We start from the raw sequence: 18,868 nt of genomic DNA, 5'->3' as shown, positions 1-18,868 counted from the left end.
CTGTGTACTCTTCTCTTTCATAAATGATAGGACTTGGCAAATGATACTTATGCAGGGATCAAATCTGTGCGGAAGGATAGTTGTAGAAGGGTTGGTTGTCAAAAACTACAATAAAAAAAGTGATGTTGAAAAATGCTTAACTTTGGAAATTTTTTACTCTTTGCTTTTAAAAGATAAAATTCCAAATTTTACAATTTTAATTAGTACAATTTTTTGTAAAAACGCAGATAAATAGCTTTCGAGAAAAAGGTTGTCAAAAATGGCCTAAAACAACATTTTCAGATACGTAAAGCTATTGTATTTTAAATGAATGATTTTTTTTGAAATGCTGTTTAATAAACAATTAGAAATTATTCATTCTTCTTTATTTTCAGAGATATATTGTAACTAAAGTATGCTCAGATGAAAAACCTGATTCTCCATTTCCAAGTGCTAATTATGAATCTTATGCCCAGTACTTCTTTCAACGCTATAATCAAAAGTTACTTAATCTATCGCAACCATTGATTGAAGTGAGAGCAATTTCTAGTAAACTTAATTTGTTACTTCCCAAGTGAGTAAGTCTATGATTGTATATGTATATGTATTATTTTTTAACATTATTAAACATGTGATGAGCTAGAGATAAGGCAAAATTTTAAGAATTGTATGGCCTCCAATAATCAGCATCCCTTCTAGTTAAAGAAGATATGTATTATTGCGAGGTTGGTTTACAATGTTAAGGAGAACGAGATCTGGTGCTTGGACCGGGCTTTATTATTCTGCAGATTCTCTGTCTCTGTCTCTCTCTCTCTGTCACACACACACACACACACAGATATTTACTGGTGATTTAAGGTTCATTCTGGTTTGTTTTTCTTCTTAAGAAGTCGGCAATCTTTGTTTCTTCTAACACTGGGTGTCTTTTTCCCAAAAGACTTTCAATATCTTTTCAACCATTATGTGCAGTATCCAGACTATGTATTGCATATAAATACCCGCAGGCCCCTTGAGGTTTGAAGTACAGAATACAAACATAACATCTCCTACCATTTCTTCAAAGGGTTCTGAAATGTTTCTCAAAGTTTTTTTTAACTGAAAAAAAAAACATAAATAAATTAAACACTTTTTGGAATTCCAGATTAGAAATATGCCATAACTTGGAGTCTCTTCTTCTTTTCTGGAAGTTCATTTTCCAAAGCTACCAGCATTTCTTATTTATTATCATTCACTTAATTCATTTTCTTAGTTAGATCTCATGCTTCTGCCTATTAAATTGACTTTCTTTAAAAAAATGAAATACCCTTCTGTTAATATCCATTTGGATCTATTTTATTCAAAATGCCGAATTAATTACTTGGATAGCTTGCATGTAAATCTTCAGCGTTTATTTGAAATAATTTTACTCTCAATGATCAGTGGAGGGCAGTCTCTCTTCTTTTTGAATACCATTTTAATTTAAATATGTGCTTATATTTATTAAATAATTCGCCTTAAAAAAAAATTAAATCGCCTAAATCAGCATATACGCTTCATTTAATTAATTTATTCAGCTCTTAATTTAAGTCACTTAGAAACATCTGCAAAATATTTCATATTTTATTTAAATTTTTTTCTCCGTGCTCTTCAACTGATTTTTTTCTATTTGAGCTTTCTATGTTCTTCAAATCTGCCTTTTAATATGTTTTAATAAAGTTTGATATGAAAATGTATAATCCTTTTTTTTTTTTTTTTTTGTAAATTGAATAACAACTGATTCCATTTAAATAGTGTTAATGAATTATATTTACATATATGTATGTATGTATATATTTTATTATTCCAGCTGGTCCAATTAAACTTAGTTTTCTAACCACTCATATGAAAAGCTTTAATTTGGAAAAATGCTTAACTTTTTTTTTACGAAAATTCATTTTAAGGCAGTTTGATAGACTTCTTTTTTCTTTTAGAGCGCCTTCCAACAGCGTTATCACGGATTAATAGCAGGAGAACTAAAACACTGATTCACTCTTCACTTACTTTAAATCAAATCGCTTGAGCTGAAGTGTGAATCTCGAGAAATATTATTTTTTTGCATTTATGTACTATTTACTCTAACAAGCTTTGAAAATTTGTGTTCTGGGACGATCATCTTTCCTAAAAGTCCATCTATTATTGTAAACTTAATTTGAACCTAACGTCTATAAACTATAATGTCCTTCGTCGCAAGCATGGTTTTTATGTTCCTAACCGTTTCGTATTTTGATCAGAGGTTAATTTACCTTTTTTTTTTACTTTTCTTACAAATTTGGTTGAAGACAAATTGTCTAATTCTCTACACCTAACTGTTAAATCAACGTCTGAGTGAGTTTTCTTTTTATTCATTTGATATTTTCTAGTGAAGCTAAAAAGGTCAAACTGATATAAATTGTTAACCTTGAAGGTCGTTACATGCTCTTTTGTTATAAAGCCTTTATAGGGACCTCAACGATTCACTAATATAATCTTCAGTTATTACACTGATTATGCAGAAAGGCAAGGATAGTTTCCATTGCAAAAAGCATAAGGGAAGGTAAAATTGATGTGTTTTAAATTTCGTTATTACAGATCTTTGCAAGTATAAAAACCTTTAACAAGAAATTGCTTACATTTAAAAATAAGTTTAGTTCTTTTCGGGAATGGGTTGGGGTTAGCTTATTGTTATGGATGCTTTACATATATTGAAACTTGTGTAATTGGTTTCTCAGGGGAAAGAAGCAAAGTTCAAGGCAGAAACGTCTTGAAGGAGATGACTTCGAGGAAACATTAATTCCTGAATTGTGCTGTTTACTTGAATTTCCATCGGTTTATATGTTGAAAGCAACTGTTTTGCCGTCTGTATTACACAGAATTCATCATTTACTAATAGCTGAAGAGCTGAGACAAAGAATCGCTTTAGAGACAAAACTTGGTTCAGTTCATATTTCTTCAGGTAAATTATGAAACCTTTTTTTTTATACGTAAAATTGCAAAAATAAGAAGTAATTTTACTTTCTCCATATCTCCTAAACAGCGACTTAATCTTTAAAAAAAAATTTGGGAAGGCACTTGATAAAAATCAATCGTATGTACAATCAAGTTAAAGATTTTTACTTTGAACAGGGGCGTGAAGTAAAACATTATTGTCTTTAATTTCCTATGTAACCACAAGGAGTTTCATTTATTTATTTATTTTCATTTACTGAAAATGTTATTAGGCGCAAGTATCTGAAGACAAAAATATATAATTTTCGCTTAATGACACAACAGCTTGAACATTAGAAAACCGACTAGCCCAAATGATAAAATGAATACCAATAGGTAATAATTAAAAGATTAATCATTAATCATTCAAGGATTAAGCCGTATGAAAAAGAAGATGTGAGGATGTCACCATCAAAGATAAATCAGCGGTGAAATCAGTAGATTTTCATAATTTCCGAAGGATACAGTATATGAATGAAAAATGAGAGTGAGATCTCGACATAAACTTCTAGAGCTAGCCTTAGATTTAGAGGATACGCCAAATACTGCGTCTGACTGCACACTTTTTACAGAAGTTTGCCTTCATTGACGCCAGTCTCACATGTTTTACTGCAGCACCATAAAAAAAAAATAAAGTAATAATAAAAAATGAATTCAACGGTAACCAAGCGAATAGGTTTAATTGCTGGTTAACATTCAACTTGATGAATATCCCGAAATATAACACAATTGGGAAGGCATTAGTAAGTGACAACTGAATTATAAAGCAAGACATTACTCCATAATTTATGCAACAAATACAGTTCTTACAGATGATTGCTTGGGCTAACCTAGTTTTTAAATAGGTATTTGCTCATATTGAGTTAATAGGAAGCCTCTTTCTTTCATTCGCTTAAAGATAGATAAATTAAAAGTTATTCAGATATGCAAAAGGAGAACTATTCTCTTCATAATAATAATCGCGCCTTAAATCATTAGAAAAAAAAAAAATAATTTATTTCGTATAAAGTTAAATTCCTTATGGAAACACGGAAGTTTGTCGATATTAAATTCATTACATACATGTGTACAAACAGCAGTATAGATTGTATTATTCAGTAACATAAACTTCGTATAAAAGCAAAATGGATTATTTCATGGAATAAAATAAAAAAATCAAATTACTAAATTTTGGCGGAGTTCTAAAGAAGAGATAAAAAAAAAAAAATACATTATTTAATGGTTTCTGGTCTTAATATCTAGAACACAGCCAATTCATACATTCTAATAGAGATAATATCTTAGATATTTTACACTAATTGAATTTAAAAAAAAGATTCCAATAAATAATTTATTATTTGAGGTATGTTGTAAGTTCAGACAAAAGGTACATAACTTTTAAAGAATTTTTTTTATGTATTTCTCTTAATGTAAAGGAGCTTTGGCCCAAGATAGTCATAGTTGGTAGATAACTCTTAGTTTTCACGTATCAAGTCCTTGTGTTTAAGCTTCCTTACATTAAGATTGCTGATGTTGCGGAAATTAAACTAAATGCTTTTTCTTCCTCTTTTTTTTCTATAGTACATCCAGGGCAGGCATTGATTTTTAAATTTATTTTTAAGATAAGAACATTATTTTAAGATATTCATAGTTTTGTGCATCCCACACGTCCAAGAGTTTTAAAGCCATTTGTTTGGGGTAGAGTAAATACCTGTCAAATTCTTTACTCTAGCCGTTAAAATTCTTGATTTCAATTCCTTTTTGGTGATGGGACTATCTAACCAATGGTGAGTACCTCTGGAATAATAATTTATATCCAGACCTATTCTGACATTTAAATGAAAATAAACTAATGTAAAACTATTCCTATTCATGTAAATTAATGAGATAAGCATATCTTTTATTTTTAATTGGATTAATCAGCTATCGTAATTCTTTTTAATTTTTTTCATTGCTTAATTTATTTCTGGTTTCTTCGAAATAAATTTTCCTATATTTTTTATTTATTTTTTTGCCTGTTTAATATTAATTTAATTTCTTCGACTTTATCCGTCGTAGCACGAATATTTATAGTATTCCTGACTGGTTTCAGATTTTCATCTATTATTAAAGGTAGATTATTTAGTTTGGTGAAAATATTTTGACTTCACTTATGTTTCCGTCTCGCACTGCATTTGCTGACTCGTCAAGTAGACCGTATCATAAATACAGCCAGACCCCAAATTAGGTCATGGTAACGAAAATAAATTATTAAGGTGGTAATTTCAGTAAAAGTCGCCCTTGAAAATAAATTTATTAAGAAGGGAAATCGAAAAAGAGTTCTTTAAACTATTTGTTGTTACTGGTAATGAGAATAACAGTTTTTTTGTTTTAATATAGAGCATTCAAAAGCACATTTGGAAAATGTATATTGTGGAATGAAACTACTAAATATAAAACACAAGATATAAACATACCAACTTAATTTTTTTGTTTCACAAATAACTATAAATGTCATACAAAATTCTTTCAAAAAACATTCATATTCAACGTCTTACTATTTTATGGCGTCTTACTTATTATTAAACATTATTTTATTTATTTATTGATTTACATTGAAAATGCCGTCTTACTATTTTTATACCGTAACTCTTCTATCCTGCCACTTCGATCAACTAGCACACCCCTCCTTATTGAAACATACCTGAAGTATTGCGAAATATACCACTTTATTTTCCATGTAATCGCCTTTCAGTTCCAAACATTATATGGGCCGGTGTAGCGTTCCTGTCGCAGTAAGGTTAATAAAAAAAGTTTCTGGATCATTTAGTCCTTCAAAACAGTAAATCGAAGAGTAAAGTCTTATATATTTAATATCATAGGTCCCAAGATGAGGCAATGGGTTTGGTGGATTATCTATCGTATATCCAACAAAACTGTCAAGCGTGTGCTTGGGATTGAGCTTGTGCAACAAAACATCCCTTTTATCAACAGTCCTATTCTCTTGCTTTAAAACTCTTAAAAGAACCGTTTTAGAGCACTAAAAGTTTAGGTGCTTTCACTATAAATTTTCTGCTCAAAATTTTGAATTTTGTAATTTATATTTGACAGCGCTCGAGGTACGTGTTTCATTTGTTTTATTTTTTTCCTCCCTTATTAAAAGTAATTATGTAAACATTCCATGAAGCCCACTGCTTCTTGTATTGATTTCAGAAGAAATGTTTCTCAGTGAAAAAACTTTGGATGGGAACAAACCTCCCAGAAAAAGAAGAAAATTAGACTGCTGTAAACCAACTGTATCAATTGGTACTGAAGGTAAAAGCATTACATCTGACTAGAAAGAGAGGCCTAAAAGGTAAAGGCAAAAGTTTCCTGCTTAATTAGGTCATGGTATTGGCGGATTATATCCAAGTTAATGACCAAACATTTATTTTTAGGATGTTAATAGGTAAATTGTATAAGATCATGTAAGTCAAAGTGATACCTGGGTAGGAGACTAACATATTATGGTTATATTATAACCTAGTAAGTAAGGTGGGAAGGGCTTCAGGTCACAGAAAACCTCAACTATATAGGCGTTTTCTTTTTGGCGCAGTTTGTCTGAGAGAACCCTGGTCGCCAAAGAGCTTATTCCTTTTAGTACTGGGTGTTGACACCCAATCTGTCCAACACAAACCTAGGGTGCACAAACATCGCGAGCCTATACAAGAAGGACTTTGATTGGTGTGGATTTGAGAGCTCCCCAGGTTGGACCTCAGTGCTTTGAATTTTATCTTATTTACTATACTATACCAATACCAGTCATATTCCATCCCGGAAAGGACTGACAAATGTCAGTAAACCATCAATGATGTTTTCACATCGGCTCCATAGTTAAGATGGATCTCAGTATGTTTAGCAACTGTTCTTACTTTACAGACAGTCGCTCAACGTGTTGTCTCCAAAGCAGTTTGTTATCTATCACTAAAAATGCCCTCCGTTCGCGAGACGTATCCACCTAGAGTTAGAGCAGAGGAAGGTTATATTTTCTATGTCTAATGAAAATTGTAACAGTACTTTTACTCCACAGATGGTGAGAGCCCATACTTAAACACTTGTTGAGTGTCAACATTGCTGCATCTTATCTATTCTTAGCTTTTTCTAACGTAGCTCCTAGCTGAACTGTAATGATATTAGCATATTGAGGTACGCAAGCATCGGCACCTATGGCAGCCTGCGCATCAACGTTATGTATATTGAAGAGCAGTGAATTGAGAACAGCCTCTTGCGACAAACCTATGCATATTTCACGTAGACTATTAATTCTGTCGTTGTGACGTACCTTTATGTGGATGTGTCTGATGATTCCTGAAGGAACGCTTTTATTTATCATTTTTTGTAATGTCGACATTGTTGATAGGCGTTGGATAGGCCAACTTTAGCTACCAGCATGAATTTGTTTTCAGAAAAACAATTGTTAATGACAGAGACAAAGCCCAGTCAATAATAATCAGTGCATATTTAGAAATCATAATGTATCTGACGTATACATAATTGAGACAAAGCTCCAATCTAAGTTATACTTAAATTCTCTAAATTTCTTAATTTAGTGAAATTAAGAGAATTTCTCCTTAGAAATTCTAGGTGGTTAATTATCTCATTAATTAACTAAGAGAGAAATCTCTCTTTTCGTTCTTTATTATTTAATGTTATTATTATATAAAGTGCGGTAACATCTAAGATTTGGGTCTTCGGACAATATTTTCCAATTAAGTTAATATCACCGGACATGAGCTGTATGAATCTCCTAGAAAAACAAATTTTAAGGCATGGCTGCTTGATCGAACTCGGGATTCATCTCCGCATGGAACTCCAGTGCGCTGAAGCACTAAGCTAATGCCTCTCTTTCTCTACTACTTTTTTTTTCTCTTGTATTTAAGGCGCGTCAACATATTGGCGTCCGGAGCTTGTTTCAGCGCATCGGGACAGTGTTCTCTCGATGCAGTCAACACTCTCCATCAGCGGTCAGTGAGCTGTAAGAAGCTCCTAGGAAGGGAAAAAACTAAGAATCAGTAACTGGATTCGAACCCATGATCTCCGCGATGGAATCCAATATTCGCTATCCACTCAGCTAATTTTTTGAACGTTTGCCATCCTTTAAGAGATAGTCCTCGACTGACAACATTTATTAAGATATTATTAATTATAAGACTATTTAAAAAAACTTTTCATTCGATCTATCTTAATTTTTTCTTTAATCGAATTTTCCCAAAATTAATCTCTGAGTGCCTAATAATGAAGAGAACACTTCATTTTATTTCTTTTCTTTTTTAACTTTGCATACTTCAAATATTTATTTAACAGAAAACCTATTTGATTAATGTTTTAGATCATATTTGGGAATCTTTAAAAGTCGATCAGAGTGCGATTCAATATGATGACAAATCGCAGGCCCACAGTACTATTGAAGTTAGTGACATGCTTACTTCTAATATGAATGCTCTTAAAGAAGGAATATTTCCTTGGAAGGAAGAGGATGAACCTTTTGATGTAGAGAGACAGTTACAAAATATCGATTTACTAGCGATCATTCATTATCAGAAATTTATGTCAGTAGACATTGAATTACAAGTACTGTGGACTAAATATTTTGTGCAATTGAAGTATATTTCAGATTTTTAAATCCTTAAGTCATATGTTCCTTTCAGAGTGCCACAACCAATGGAAATAATCTTTTAAACGAGCTAACTGTCGTGAATACTCCTCCTAAAGCTTTCTTATCTATACTGAACGATAAAGACAACAGCATTGGTCCAGAACAACAAGTCATTCTCCAAGTAAGTTATCTTTGTATGCGAAGAATTTTTAACGATATAAACCACCTACACTAGGCGTGGCCAATAGTTTTGCCTCCGGCCGAATTAGGAGAAAACTTTCACGGGCCGAACGAGATATTACAATTAAAAAACTGTTAAATACAAAAACTATTCATTTAAGTAAACAAAATTTTATTATGTAATTAACTTTATGAATAAATGTAATTGAGTACAAATTTAAAAAAAAAGTGACGTGTTAAGGCGCTTTGCATCGCCTATTATTTTTCTTAATATCTAGCTCTACATTTTTATTAGCTATTCTTAACGCAGCCTCCAAATGTAAATCATCTTGATCTTGACAGTAATGATTGTAAATTTTGAAATTATTATAATACCTTAAAATAATTATACATCTTGCAATAATTAATCATCTTTAAAATAATAATATAATTAAATATTTCAAAAGAATTATTAACTTTAAAAATTAAAAATTAAATACATAAGTATATGTATAATAATATGTAATATAAAATGTACATATATTATACAAAATGTTGAAATATATTTCTGTTTTATTTTTAGCAATACACAGGAATAACTAAATTAAATTAAATATTAAGTTTAAGACTCGTAGCTAATATTGAAAGATAATCGCGGACCGTATATTGGCCATGCCTGGTCTACACAGTATCAAATATTACTAGCAAATATTAATAGATCATAAAATTTAAAGAAAAAGGATTAGCTGGAAGATCTACTTTACTGAATAGTTGTCGAAAAAACCTCCATCGGTATTTATTTATTCGTGAAAAGTGGTGAGCTATGTAGTGAGTGACAAGCTTCCCCATATGGTTTCTTTTATTTATCTTTACTAGCCTCCCTCAACTATTTTCCATGTTTTAAAGTTTAAAAATGAAAGTGTATAATTTATAATTATTTGAACTATAACGTTTTTTTTTTTTATCTGGGCTTACACATATGTGGTGACTAAGCCTTTTTAATTTTTAAAGCCTTTTTTTTTTTTTAATTTTTTATTAAGCTCGACAAGATGAGACCTCAGGGGCGCAGCTAAGTGACCCAGTAAGTGTACTGGCTTTAGAGCGAGGCTTAGCAATACGCCTGAGGTTTCAAATTATATTGTCGAGCTATAAAATTGGAACTATGAAAAGAACTTGTTGGACAATTACACTGTGAGAATCGCTGTTTATTTCATACTATATTTTTTAACATTTTATTTGTGTTCAACATAGTTAGGTTTTTCCTTATAGTATTTTTTATTTTTCTATTTTTAGGCACTAACTGCTGTATCTGCTACAGATATCATAAACTATGAAAGATTGGAAACCCTTGGTGACTCATTCCTCAAGTTTATAGTTTCTTTAGCGTTGTTCATATATTATCCTGATAAAGATGAAGGAAAATTAACACAAGTTAAAGGAAAAATCATAGGAAATAAAAATTTCTTTTTTGTGGGCTCGAACATTCTATTAGGTTCACTGCTGAAGGTAATGATGCTTCTTTTTTCTAATAAGGGACTAAAAAATCGCAAGTGTAATGTAATACAGTAAATTCTTAGTTAATCTAGATCTATTATTGTTTTAAGATTTTTTTTTTAATGTTTAAGGTAAATGATTTCTCACCCAGTGATTGGGATGTTCCCTGCTTTAATATTTCAAGAGATTTTAAAAATATCATTAAACACTTCAGATTTTCTCCAAATTTAATGTATCAAATAGGTTTATCTCCTTTGTAAGTAATGAGATTTCCTTCTTTTTCTTTCTTAGGTTAATTAGGGAAAGTAAACTCTCGAAATGATTTTTTTTTTTTAACTCAAATTAAAATATTATTTTATCAAATCAGTTAAATGTTACAATCGTACAAAGCCATTTTATAACTGAATATTCTTAGAGAAAGAGATTCTGGGATTTTGAACGAAGAGACACGTTTAAAATTACATGAACTAATAAACAAGGCAGAAGAAAATGACGAAACTAGTCATTCCAGTTGGGCGATAATCGGTCAGCATTCTGTTTCTGACAAAACAATATCTGACGCAGTTGAGGCACTCGTTGGTGTTTACTTACAGGTAATGTTATTGCTGTTTCTTTTTCTTGAATTATTATTTGTCGCTGCTACTGTTAATATCTTTCTCTTTTACTCCTAATCACAAGCTCATTACGATCACGTCAATTTTTCTAAATTGAGTTCGCATCACAGAAATTTACTTTACTTTGATTAAAACTTAGAGAAATATTTGCCGAACAAGGCACTTCATTTTTCATGATAGTCATTAAATTTTATTTCTATTTCGGATGAAAATTTGGGAAAAGTGAGTTTTGATGATTACCTGTGTAGTTTAACTTTTGTTGAAATGTAACCATCAATTGAAAATGTGGTTAGTTTCGTAGTGCTAGATAGTTTGTAATAGTAGTACTATTTATTACCGGATTGAATATTTATCCATTATCAAAGATGGTTAATCAGTATGGTAAAGAGAATTTGACTTCAACGTTCTTTTCTTTTTTACGATTGGCCTTTTGTATTATGAATATTAGCAAATTAAATGATAAATTTATTTATAAAGCTATTAAACTAATAAAGCATCGCCGGAAAGCAATGATGGAATAAAATAAATATACCATATTTAAACAATAAAAACGGAATTTAATTCAAACAAGTTAACGCATTTGGTTTAACAAGTTCTTTTCATTTTAATTAATATAAACTAGTTTTTATCATTCGAAAAATTATACGAGATTGCTGATGTATTTTCAAAATTTAATTTGGTTTAGCCTAGAATGGAGAAGCGAATTTTCACCTATAAAAAGATAATCATTATGACTGTAAATCCAAACTTAAAATCAGAGGGGAGAAAATGTAAGTAGAAGGAAAACAATTAAATGGAGCAAGGAGATTGGCACTGTCACAAAAATAAATCTACAGCTCAAGTGATTTTCCTGGAAAGTTGGGCTTCTAGCCAATCTCATAGACCAAGCACTAAAAATCTAAGGGATGATAAAATACGGTGGAAAAAGTAAAAAATGTGTATGGGTACTAGACAGTAACTTCGAATTTATCAGAACGCAAGTTGAATTATTAGAATTTAAATTAATATGTATCGGAAACTTGGTTGTAGTCAAATTCTCTATACAAAAGTGATTGATTAATCTCGTATAGTTGATGAAACAATCTAGAACCGGTCAGAAATTGCTTGTAGGATGACTAAAATCAACGGTGGAAACTCATTTTGAAAATTTAACTCGATTGCATATTTCCTCTAAAATTAATTAAAGTTGAATGTGCATACTAGCTGATTATTTATCTTGAGAATTAACATAACAGTTTTCATGAACTCTTGATTATAGGCATGTGGCATAGAGGGAGCAGTGACCTTGTGTCAGTGGTTAGGGATTTTAGCTCAAGAAATTTCTGATGTGACACAGCTTTTTAATTCTCCTGCGCCTACTGCTCAATTCAATGCTTGCTTAGATGTTGATTGCCTTTTAGTGGAACACCAACGTTTAGAAGCAACGATAGGATACAAATTTAAGGATAGAAGTTTCTTATTACAAGCATTAACGCATGCTTCATATCAAAATAATATAACAGATTGTTATCAGAGGTTTGAATTTCTAGGAGATGCGATTTTAGGTAAATATTTTATTAAATCCTAAAATATGTCATAAATTGAAATGCTTTGTCTGTGAAACTCCCTTCTGTTTTCTTGACTTTTGTATGAATCAAAACTTAAATTTCCATTTGAAAATCATTTTTTTGAAAGGGAATCGAGAAGAGAGTTCTAACATTTTAGAAATTCTTATATTAACACGAAACTTAATTTAAGTAAAAATTATTGTTTAAAAATACATTTAATTTGTTTGTGGTATTAGTGTTTTGTATTAATGTTTTTACAATTTTTTATTCATATTTTCCAGATTTTTTAATAACCGCACATATCTATGAAAATTGTGGAAACCTTTCACCTGGCGAGCTGACTGATTTACGTTCTGCGTTGGTAAATAATGTTACATTTGCCTGCCTTTCGGTTCGCTACGGTTTTCACAGGTATTTGAATGCAAGATCAAGTAAACTTAATGAACTCGTATTGAGATTTGTTAAACATCAAGAAAGTAGAGATCACAAAATTGGTGCTGAGGTGAGTGATTTTTTTTTCCAGCTATTAGATCTTTAAATTTTCTCTTCCTAGAGCTTCTTTCAGGTGGTATGGAACAAGCCCTTACTAGAATTCTCTGTCTTTAGAACATTTATGATGGTTAACAGGAAGCGGTTAACTCTAGTCCCTAATACTTTTGTTTTAGTACTCCCTTAGAGGAATTGGTCTGTTAGATTCATCACCGTGGGTGGTATGAGATGAGTGCTTTAAATAGTGATCTATTTTGTCGCAGTGCACAATGTCTTGTTGACCAACAAAAATACTAATAATAAATGTAATGTATACAGTACGAATATTCCATACAAAGAGGAGGCAGATTGTTCTAACTGAACTTGTTTCGTGAGATCCTATCTCTCAGTCACTGCTACCAATGAAGGATTATTGTTATAATCTGAAAAAAAAAAAACGAAATCCTAAGCAACACCAGCCCCTAAAACTCCGCAGTCTGACCTCCTCAGTTCTGACGAATTACTGCTTACGACTAAAAAACCAGTTTAAAGGAATAAAAACAGGCAAAGATTTACAAATTAGATTAGGAAAGAAAAGTACGGGAAGCTGTTTATAAGTTTGCTTAAAACTATCTTAAAGCAAAACGTTTCGTACAAAAAAAGAATAGTCGAAGTCACTAGAAATGCGGTAAAGATAAAATAGCTATTAAAAAAAAGTCTCAAATCAGATCACTCTCGTGGACTAATAAGTCTTCAACATAGTTTCAATGACCTTCAACCTGATGATTCTAAAGATGAGGTTGTTGATTGCCAACCACGGCCACCCTGTTACCAGTATCGTGCCCTGAAGTGGAAAGATGAGATAGCCGAAATATGCTGCAGCGGCGGTAAAGTTCAGCTAACCGCCCTCAGCTCTACCCAGAACCCCTTAACTCCTTATTCATCAGTATTCAATGACCGAACGCTTCTTTAGAGTTATAGAAGTTAAGGAAAGCAACTTTATACAAACACACGTATTTAACCGATTAATAAATAACACACTTCACATCCCTTTTAGGATTATGGAAAGTTTTAAATTGTTTTAAAATCTAATGAAATCGTGTATTCCTTGGCGAATTATAAATAACAATTAGGTATTCCATTGCAACATTATATTTCTAATTTGATGTTTTATTGTGCGCTTAATCTCAAATTGTATACTTCATCTGTTAAAATAATTTGCGAACTTCTCACTTCCGAGCTAAAACAATTAGTGAATTAAAACAATAAAACAAGAAAAACTGAAAATTCGCTTGATCTGATCACTGGTAAACAAACGGTTCAATTGTTGCTCACACAGATGTTGCCGCGGGCCCTACCTTCGCGCGATTTCTGCCCGCCGCTAAAGTGTCGAAACCTTAAGGGCAGCCAGACTTAAGTCTCTAATCTGGAAATAACGCGTTCTGACAACAGTGCACTTACCTTATTTTCTATAAAATAAGGCGAAAATAAACTGTTATTATTCTTTAATTGAAATTTGTTGAGTTAATCGGCAAGTGATTGCAGGTTCTTTTTCTGATTGAAGAGCAAAATGCTCAGGTGGCAGAAAGTGTTGATGTTCCAAAGCTTCTAGGAGATCTGTTTGAATCAATTGCTGCAGCTATATATCTCGACAGTGGCAAAAACTTACAGCTAGTGTGGAACGTTTATTTTAATCTTATGAAAAAAGAAATAGGTAATATAAGTTTTCTTACGATTAATTTTTATGTAATTTTACATATATATGGGCAATAAGTAAGATGATATTATTTTTGTAGAAGATTTTAGCAAAACTGTGCCCAAAAATCACATACGTTTACTTTATGAAAAATTTCCTTTTCCTCCTCCAAAATTCGGGTAAGTGTTTGCTTTCTGTTTATACTTGTCCCAATATAATCTTACCGATTGACATAACCATAATTATCATTTGTTTATATTTTAGTTCAGCAAAAATACTGCTTGATGATGGTAGGGTTTTGGTTCCATTAGAAGTCATACATAATACAAAACCATCAGTGTTCCATGGAATTGGAGAAAATAAACATCAAGCGAAATTAGCTGCTGCTAAAATGGCTCTTAGATTTTTCCATGAAAAATATCAAGATGTTTAAATATTTTTAAAGGTTGTACTTCGTTTTTGGCAAATTTAATGTAAGTATACGCGGAAAAGTCAACTTACCTATTAAAAAATAATTCAGCTAGAATCATGTCATTCGATTATGTGAATTTCCAATAAGTTTTAGATTATTATTATATTTAAGTCGAGTCAATATTTGAGATTGGAACCTGGAGCTTTTTCAGTGCTCTGACGGCCTACTGTTCTCTCGTTACAGACAGCAGTGACCATTACCGGACAGTGAGCTGCAAAAAGCTTCTAGAAAGTAAATAATCTAAGGGTCAGCAGCTGAATACGAACCCAGTATTCGCTAACCAATTAGCTAAGCTCTTTCCTCTGCAGATTTATTATTAAATTTTCACCTGCGAAGCTAATATGTATTGTGGTACTGGGTTCGATTCCCGGTCTTAGGCCTTGGATTTTATTTAATGGTTAATAAAAAGAAATTTACAGTAAAGTATGTTTGCTAGTCGCCTCCGTCCACGACACCTAATTGGTAGTTGGACGTTAAGCCCCGCCTGAAAAAATAGGCGATTACTTTACTTACTTATTAAATTTTCTGTTAATTTCTTCATTAATATAAATTTTCAATATGCATCAAATTTAAATGCAGAGAAATATAATTGCAAGTTATAAAGTTATAAAAATTGTAATAAATAATAATTGCTTAAACATTACTGGCTCTCGGTTGTGTTGTTGGGCAAAATACAACTAAAAAACCTGTTTCTTGTTGTTTGGGCCATCATGATTATTTTTTATATCTATGTGTAAAATTATCTGTCATAAATTAAAATAGAACAAAAGTAATTATGTTTGTTAAGAGGAGCGTAATTGATATGTAGAAACGAAAGATGTAACGGGAAGGTTGAAAACAACCTGGGCTTTAAATTATACATGGATGGGACGTGACTAGTAAAATATTGTTGAAAGTTATATTCAGAAAACTTATTTCTGTGTTTTACCCTACAATACATTTGATACCATTAGTCAACCGTTTTTAAGTTTTAAATTCTGTTTTCCAACAATTGTAACATTCTACTCAATATCAAGTACATATTTATTTATTTGTTATAGACTAACAAATAAAAGAAGTGATCAATTATCAAAGAATGTGTATCAAGCAGTTCTAATTTCTCTGTGATATTAGATTGTTTAAATTAAAAATTATTTTGTTTTAATTTGTACAACCAATTAGATAAATGTTGTATCAAATTATTAATAGTCGATTTTTAAATAAGAAGGCAATACATTAAAATTATAACCAGATCTGTTGCTATATGTTAAATTTTGTCCTAACAGCCTAAGTACTAGAATACTAATATGTAGAGATTTTCTGAACCAAATTTTGTTTAAACATATATTTTTGATGCCAATAAATCTCTTTATTATTATTAATATTATATGTTAGTTTGCATTGATTGAATTAGTAGAGTATATCAAGACTTTAGAGTAATTATTGAAAGAAGTATGCTAAGAAAAAAAGTCTCGTGTTTTGGTTCAGTATTCTAGATCCAACTACCAGTGCAAGTTTTGATACATTTCTGTTCCTTATTCACATATCTTTGGGTAATCATAAGGAGATAAGACTGATAAAATTAATTACTTGAATTTTATCGTCTTCCAAATATCCCATTAGACTAGAAGGGTTCTTGCCTGGTTATTTCTTTAAAACCAACCAAACTCCGGATGAATTTTTAAAAGGCATTCAGAATGTTACAGAATGTCACTAACGGAAACTCAAAGTCAAAAATCAGCACGATTAAAATATTTTTTCTTTTACCGCAGTAAAGTAAGATGAAGTAACATATAAATATTTTAAAAAATTGAAGCTTTAAGAAAAGTTTTGGATAAATTATAATTAAACAGAAATTTATTCAAACACTTTTAAACATTATTGTACATCGTATATTTACAAAAAACAACAATTACTAAAAAAATATTTATATAATATTTTTTTTTTAATTATTGCACATGTATTCAGTTTTCCTTACAACAATCTTTATCATGCAATAAATATTTAACAAATAAATATATATTTCTTTTTTTTTCTTATATATATATTTAAATCGACCGATAAAATAATTGTTCCGCTTCAAAATTATTTATTTGTGTAAATTTCGGCAGATAATATTGAAATCAACACAGGCTATAAGTAGAATATTTTCAAAAATATCAGACTTGTGTCAGAAAATAGATTCTGTTTCGCCCCACGTGAAGGTTTGTGCACACTAGTGCACTACTTCTAATTAAAGTGAAGTATTTTCAAAATTGAAAGAGGAGAGCTTAAAATCTGAAATTAACGTTAACAGAGAAATAGAATATATCAGAGAATAATCAGAAATTCAGTATCATGTTCAACTTTAATCAAAAAACTTCTACCATAGTGGTTTTCAAAATGATAGGCCTTCCGAATGCAACGGCTCTGTAAATTATTTTAGGTGAAAGTATTGAGACTTCTGAATGTTGAATACGCCTCTTTCAGTATATTGGTGAGACTTCTGAATGTTGAATACGCCTCTTTCAGTATATTAGCAGCATTATCTTTAAAAGTATTGTATTTTTCAGGATAAAATCTGAGTAGCGCATAAAGAATGAGGAAATGAAGATTGATTAGCAAACAATAAAAGTGAAACAAAATTTATAAATAAAATGTGAGATTGAAAACTGAAAAATGCGAAAAGCAAAGATGTGTGGCGAACGAAATCTGTTATCTTTCTTGAAGAAAATACGCTTGAATTGCTTTGTTCTTCAGAGTGGCCGTTAAATTATCAAAAGGATCTCAACATGGCATCATTTTAAAGTCGGAAAGTCCACCAAGGTTTGTTGAAATGGTGGTTCGTGCTTTCAGGGAAAGTGGAACCTAGGCCCTTAAAAGCCGAGCTTTAGCTAAACAACAGTCAGGCAATTAATAACAAATATAATTCTAAATTGGTATAAATATTGCAAAAAATATTTTTAAATAGACCAAACAAAAGAAGCACTAAACCTCATTTATACATATAGTTATTGGGCCTATAGTTAAGTTTCCTCACTTTGAAGTATCCCAGAAGACTCACTTTGAGAACCACTGATCTCATTATAATTATTTTTGTAAATATAGTGAATACAGAACTTTCAATGCCGACTGAATCATTCATTGATAAAGTATACATAGAGATTATTCTCCAAAATTCCTTTTACTTTTCGAAATATTTTATACTCAAATAGCATTTTTTGTATAATTCATTTTTTCAAGAACACAGATTTCTTTTATAATGTAATTTACATTTTTGTAAAACTGTAATTATTCTTATCTATATGTTATAAGCTAAAAAAACAAGAAATTAAGGACTGAAAATATTCCAGTCCTCATTTTTAACAGTGTAGTAACCGACATAGTAAGAGATTTGTATTAAGAATGATGTAGTATAATTTATTTCGGCCATGAAAGAATATAAGAAGCGAAATTAAATGTATTTTTACAAAATATATATTTTTCTATTGTTCCGTTTAGTACATCTCCAAAAAATATTCTTAAATTCATCTTTAATAGTGTATTTCAACAAAAGGAACAATTTTAGAGACGTCAAAAGGCATTCCATAACTTACCCTAACTCAAGTTTAGATTTTGCTCTGTCTCTTTTATAACTGGGCAAGGCTTATCTTCCATATTGACTATCATTACGGCTTCAATTTTTTGCTGAAGCCACTGAAGCACAGAATTATCCTTACACACTATGTATCTTTCAGTTCCGTTAAGATAGCTGTAACTTTCTTCCTGATAAAGCAAGAGAAAAAATTAATTACATTAATCTAAAATAATAATAAATTGGTTGAATATAAATAACAGAATCGCACGATAATAATTGAAAAATGCGAAGAAATCAAGCAATACTAATTATTTTCATTCTGGGTCTGA

The 18,868-nt window shown here is 30.9% G+C and overlaps 2 protein-coding genes across 11 annotated transcripts in view; one reads left to right on the top strand and one right to left on the bottom strand.

Annotated features, from left to right (window-relative positions):
* Dcr-2 (Endoribonuclease Dcr-2) overlaps positions 1 to 18,462 on the top strand; it is a 33,564-nt gene extending 15,102 nt beyond the window's left edge. For 4 of the 7 annotated variants that reach the window (XM_074125383.1, XM_074125385.1, XM_074125389.1 and 1 more), the window contains 14 exons: positions 375 to 553; positions 2,706 to 2,929; positions 6,133 to 6,234; positions 8,288 to 8,529; positions 8,607 to 8,735; positions 10,007 to 10,219; positions 10,339 to 10,463; positions 10,623 to 10,800; positions 12,080 to 12,365; positions 12,650 to 12,870; positions 14,382 to 14,550; positions 14,633 to 14,711; positions 14,797 to 15,005; positions 17,536 to 18,462. In XM_074125383.1, the coding sequence (XP_073981484.1) occupies positions 375 to 553; positions 2,706 to 2,929; positions 6,133 to 6,234; positions 8,288 to 8,529; positions 8,607 to 8,735; positions 10,007 to 10,219; positions 10,339 to 10,463; positions 10,623 to 10,800; positions 12,080 to 12,365; positions 12,650 to 12,870; positions 14,382 to 14,550; positions 14,633 to 14,711; positions 14,797 to 14,965 (2,316 nt within the window). In that variant the 3' untranslated portion in view covers positions 14,966 to 15,005; positions 17,536 to 18,462. Of the gene's footprint in view, positions 1 to 374; positions 554 to 2,705; positions 2,930 to 6,132; positions 6,235 to 8,287; positions 8,530 to 8,606; positions 8,736 to 10,006; positions 10,220 to 10,338; positions 10,464 to 10,622; positions 10,801 to 12,079; positions 12,366 to 12,649; positions 12,871 to 14,381; positions 14,551 to 14,632; positions 14,712 to 14,796; positions 15,006 to 15,187 lie in introns of all 7 variants that reach the window. The other 3 variants (XM_074125386.1, XM_074125384.1, XM_074125387.1) reach the window with 3 other exon arrangements.
* LOC141452877 (intermembrane lipid transfer protein VPS13A-like) overlaps positions 17,668 to 18,868 on the bottom strand; it is a 66,256-nt gene continuing 65,055 nt past the window's right edge. For all 4 annotated transcript variants that reach the window (XM_074125377.1, XM_074125379.1, XM_074125378.1 and 1 more), the window contains one exon: positions 17,668 to 18,727. In XM_074125377.1, coding sequence (XP_073981478.1) covers positions 18,560 to 18,727 — 168 coding nt within the window. In that variant the 3' untranslated portion in view covers positions 17,668 to 18,559. The remainder of the gene's footprint in view (positions 18,728 to 18,868) is intronic.

This window comes from Rhodnius prolixus, unplaced genomic scaffold (genome assembly GCF_049639745.1).
Source record: "Rhodnius prolixus isolate KJV_2025 unplaced genomic scaffold, Rpr scaffold_3, whole genome shotgun sequence".
Taxonomy (NCBI): domain Eukaryota; kingdom Metazoa; phylum Arthropoda; class Insecta; order Hemiptera; family Reduviidae; genus Rhodnius; species Rhodnius prolixus.
This window is presented reverse-complemented; position numbering and strand designations above follow the sequence as displayed.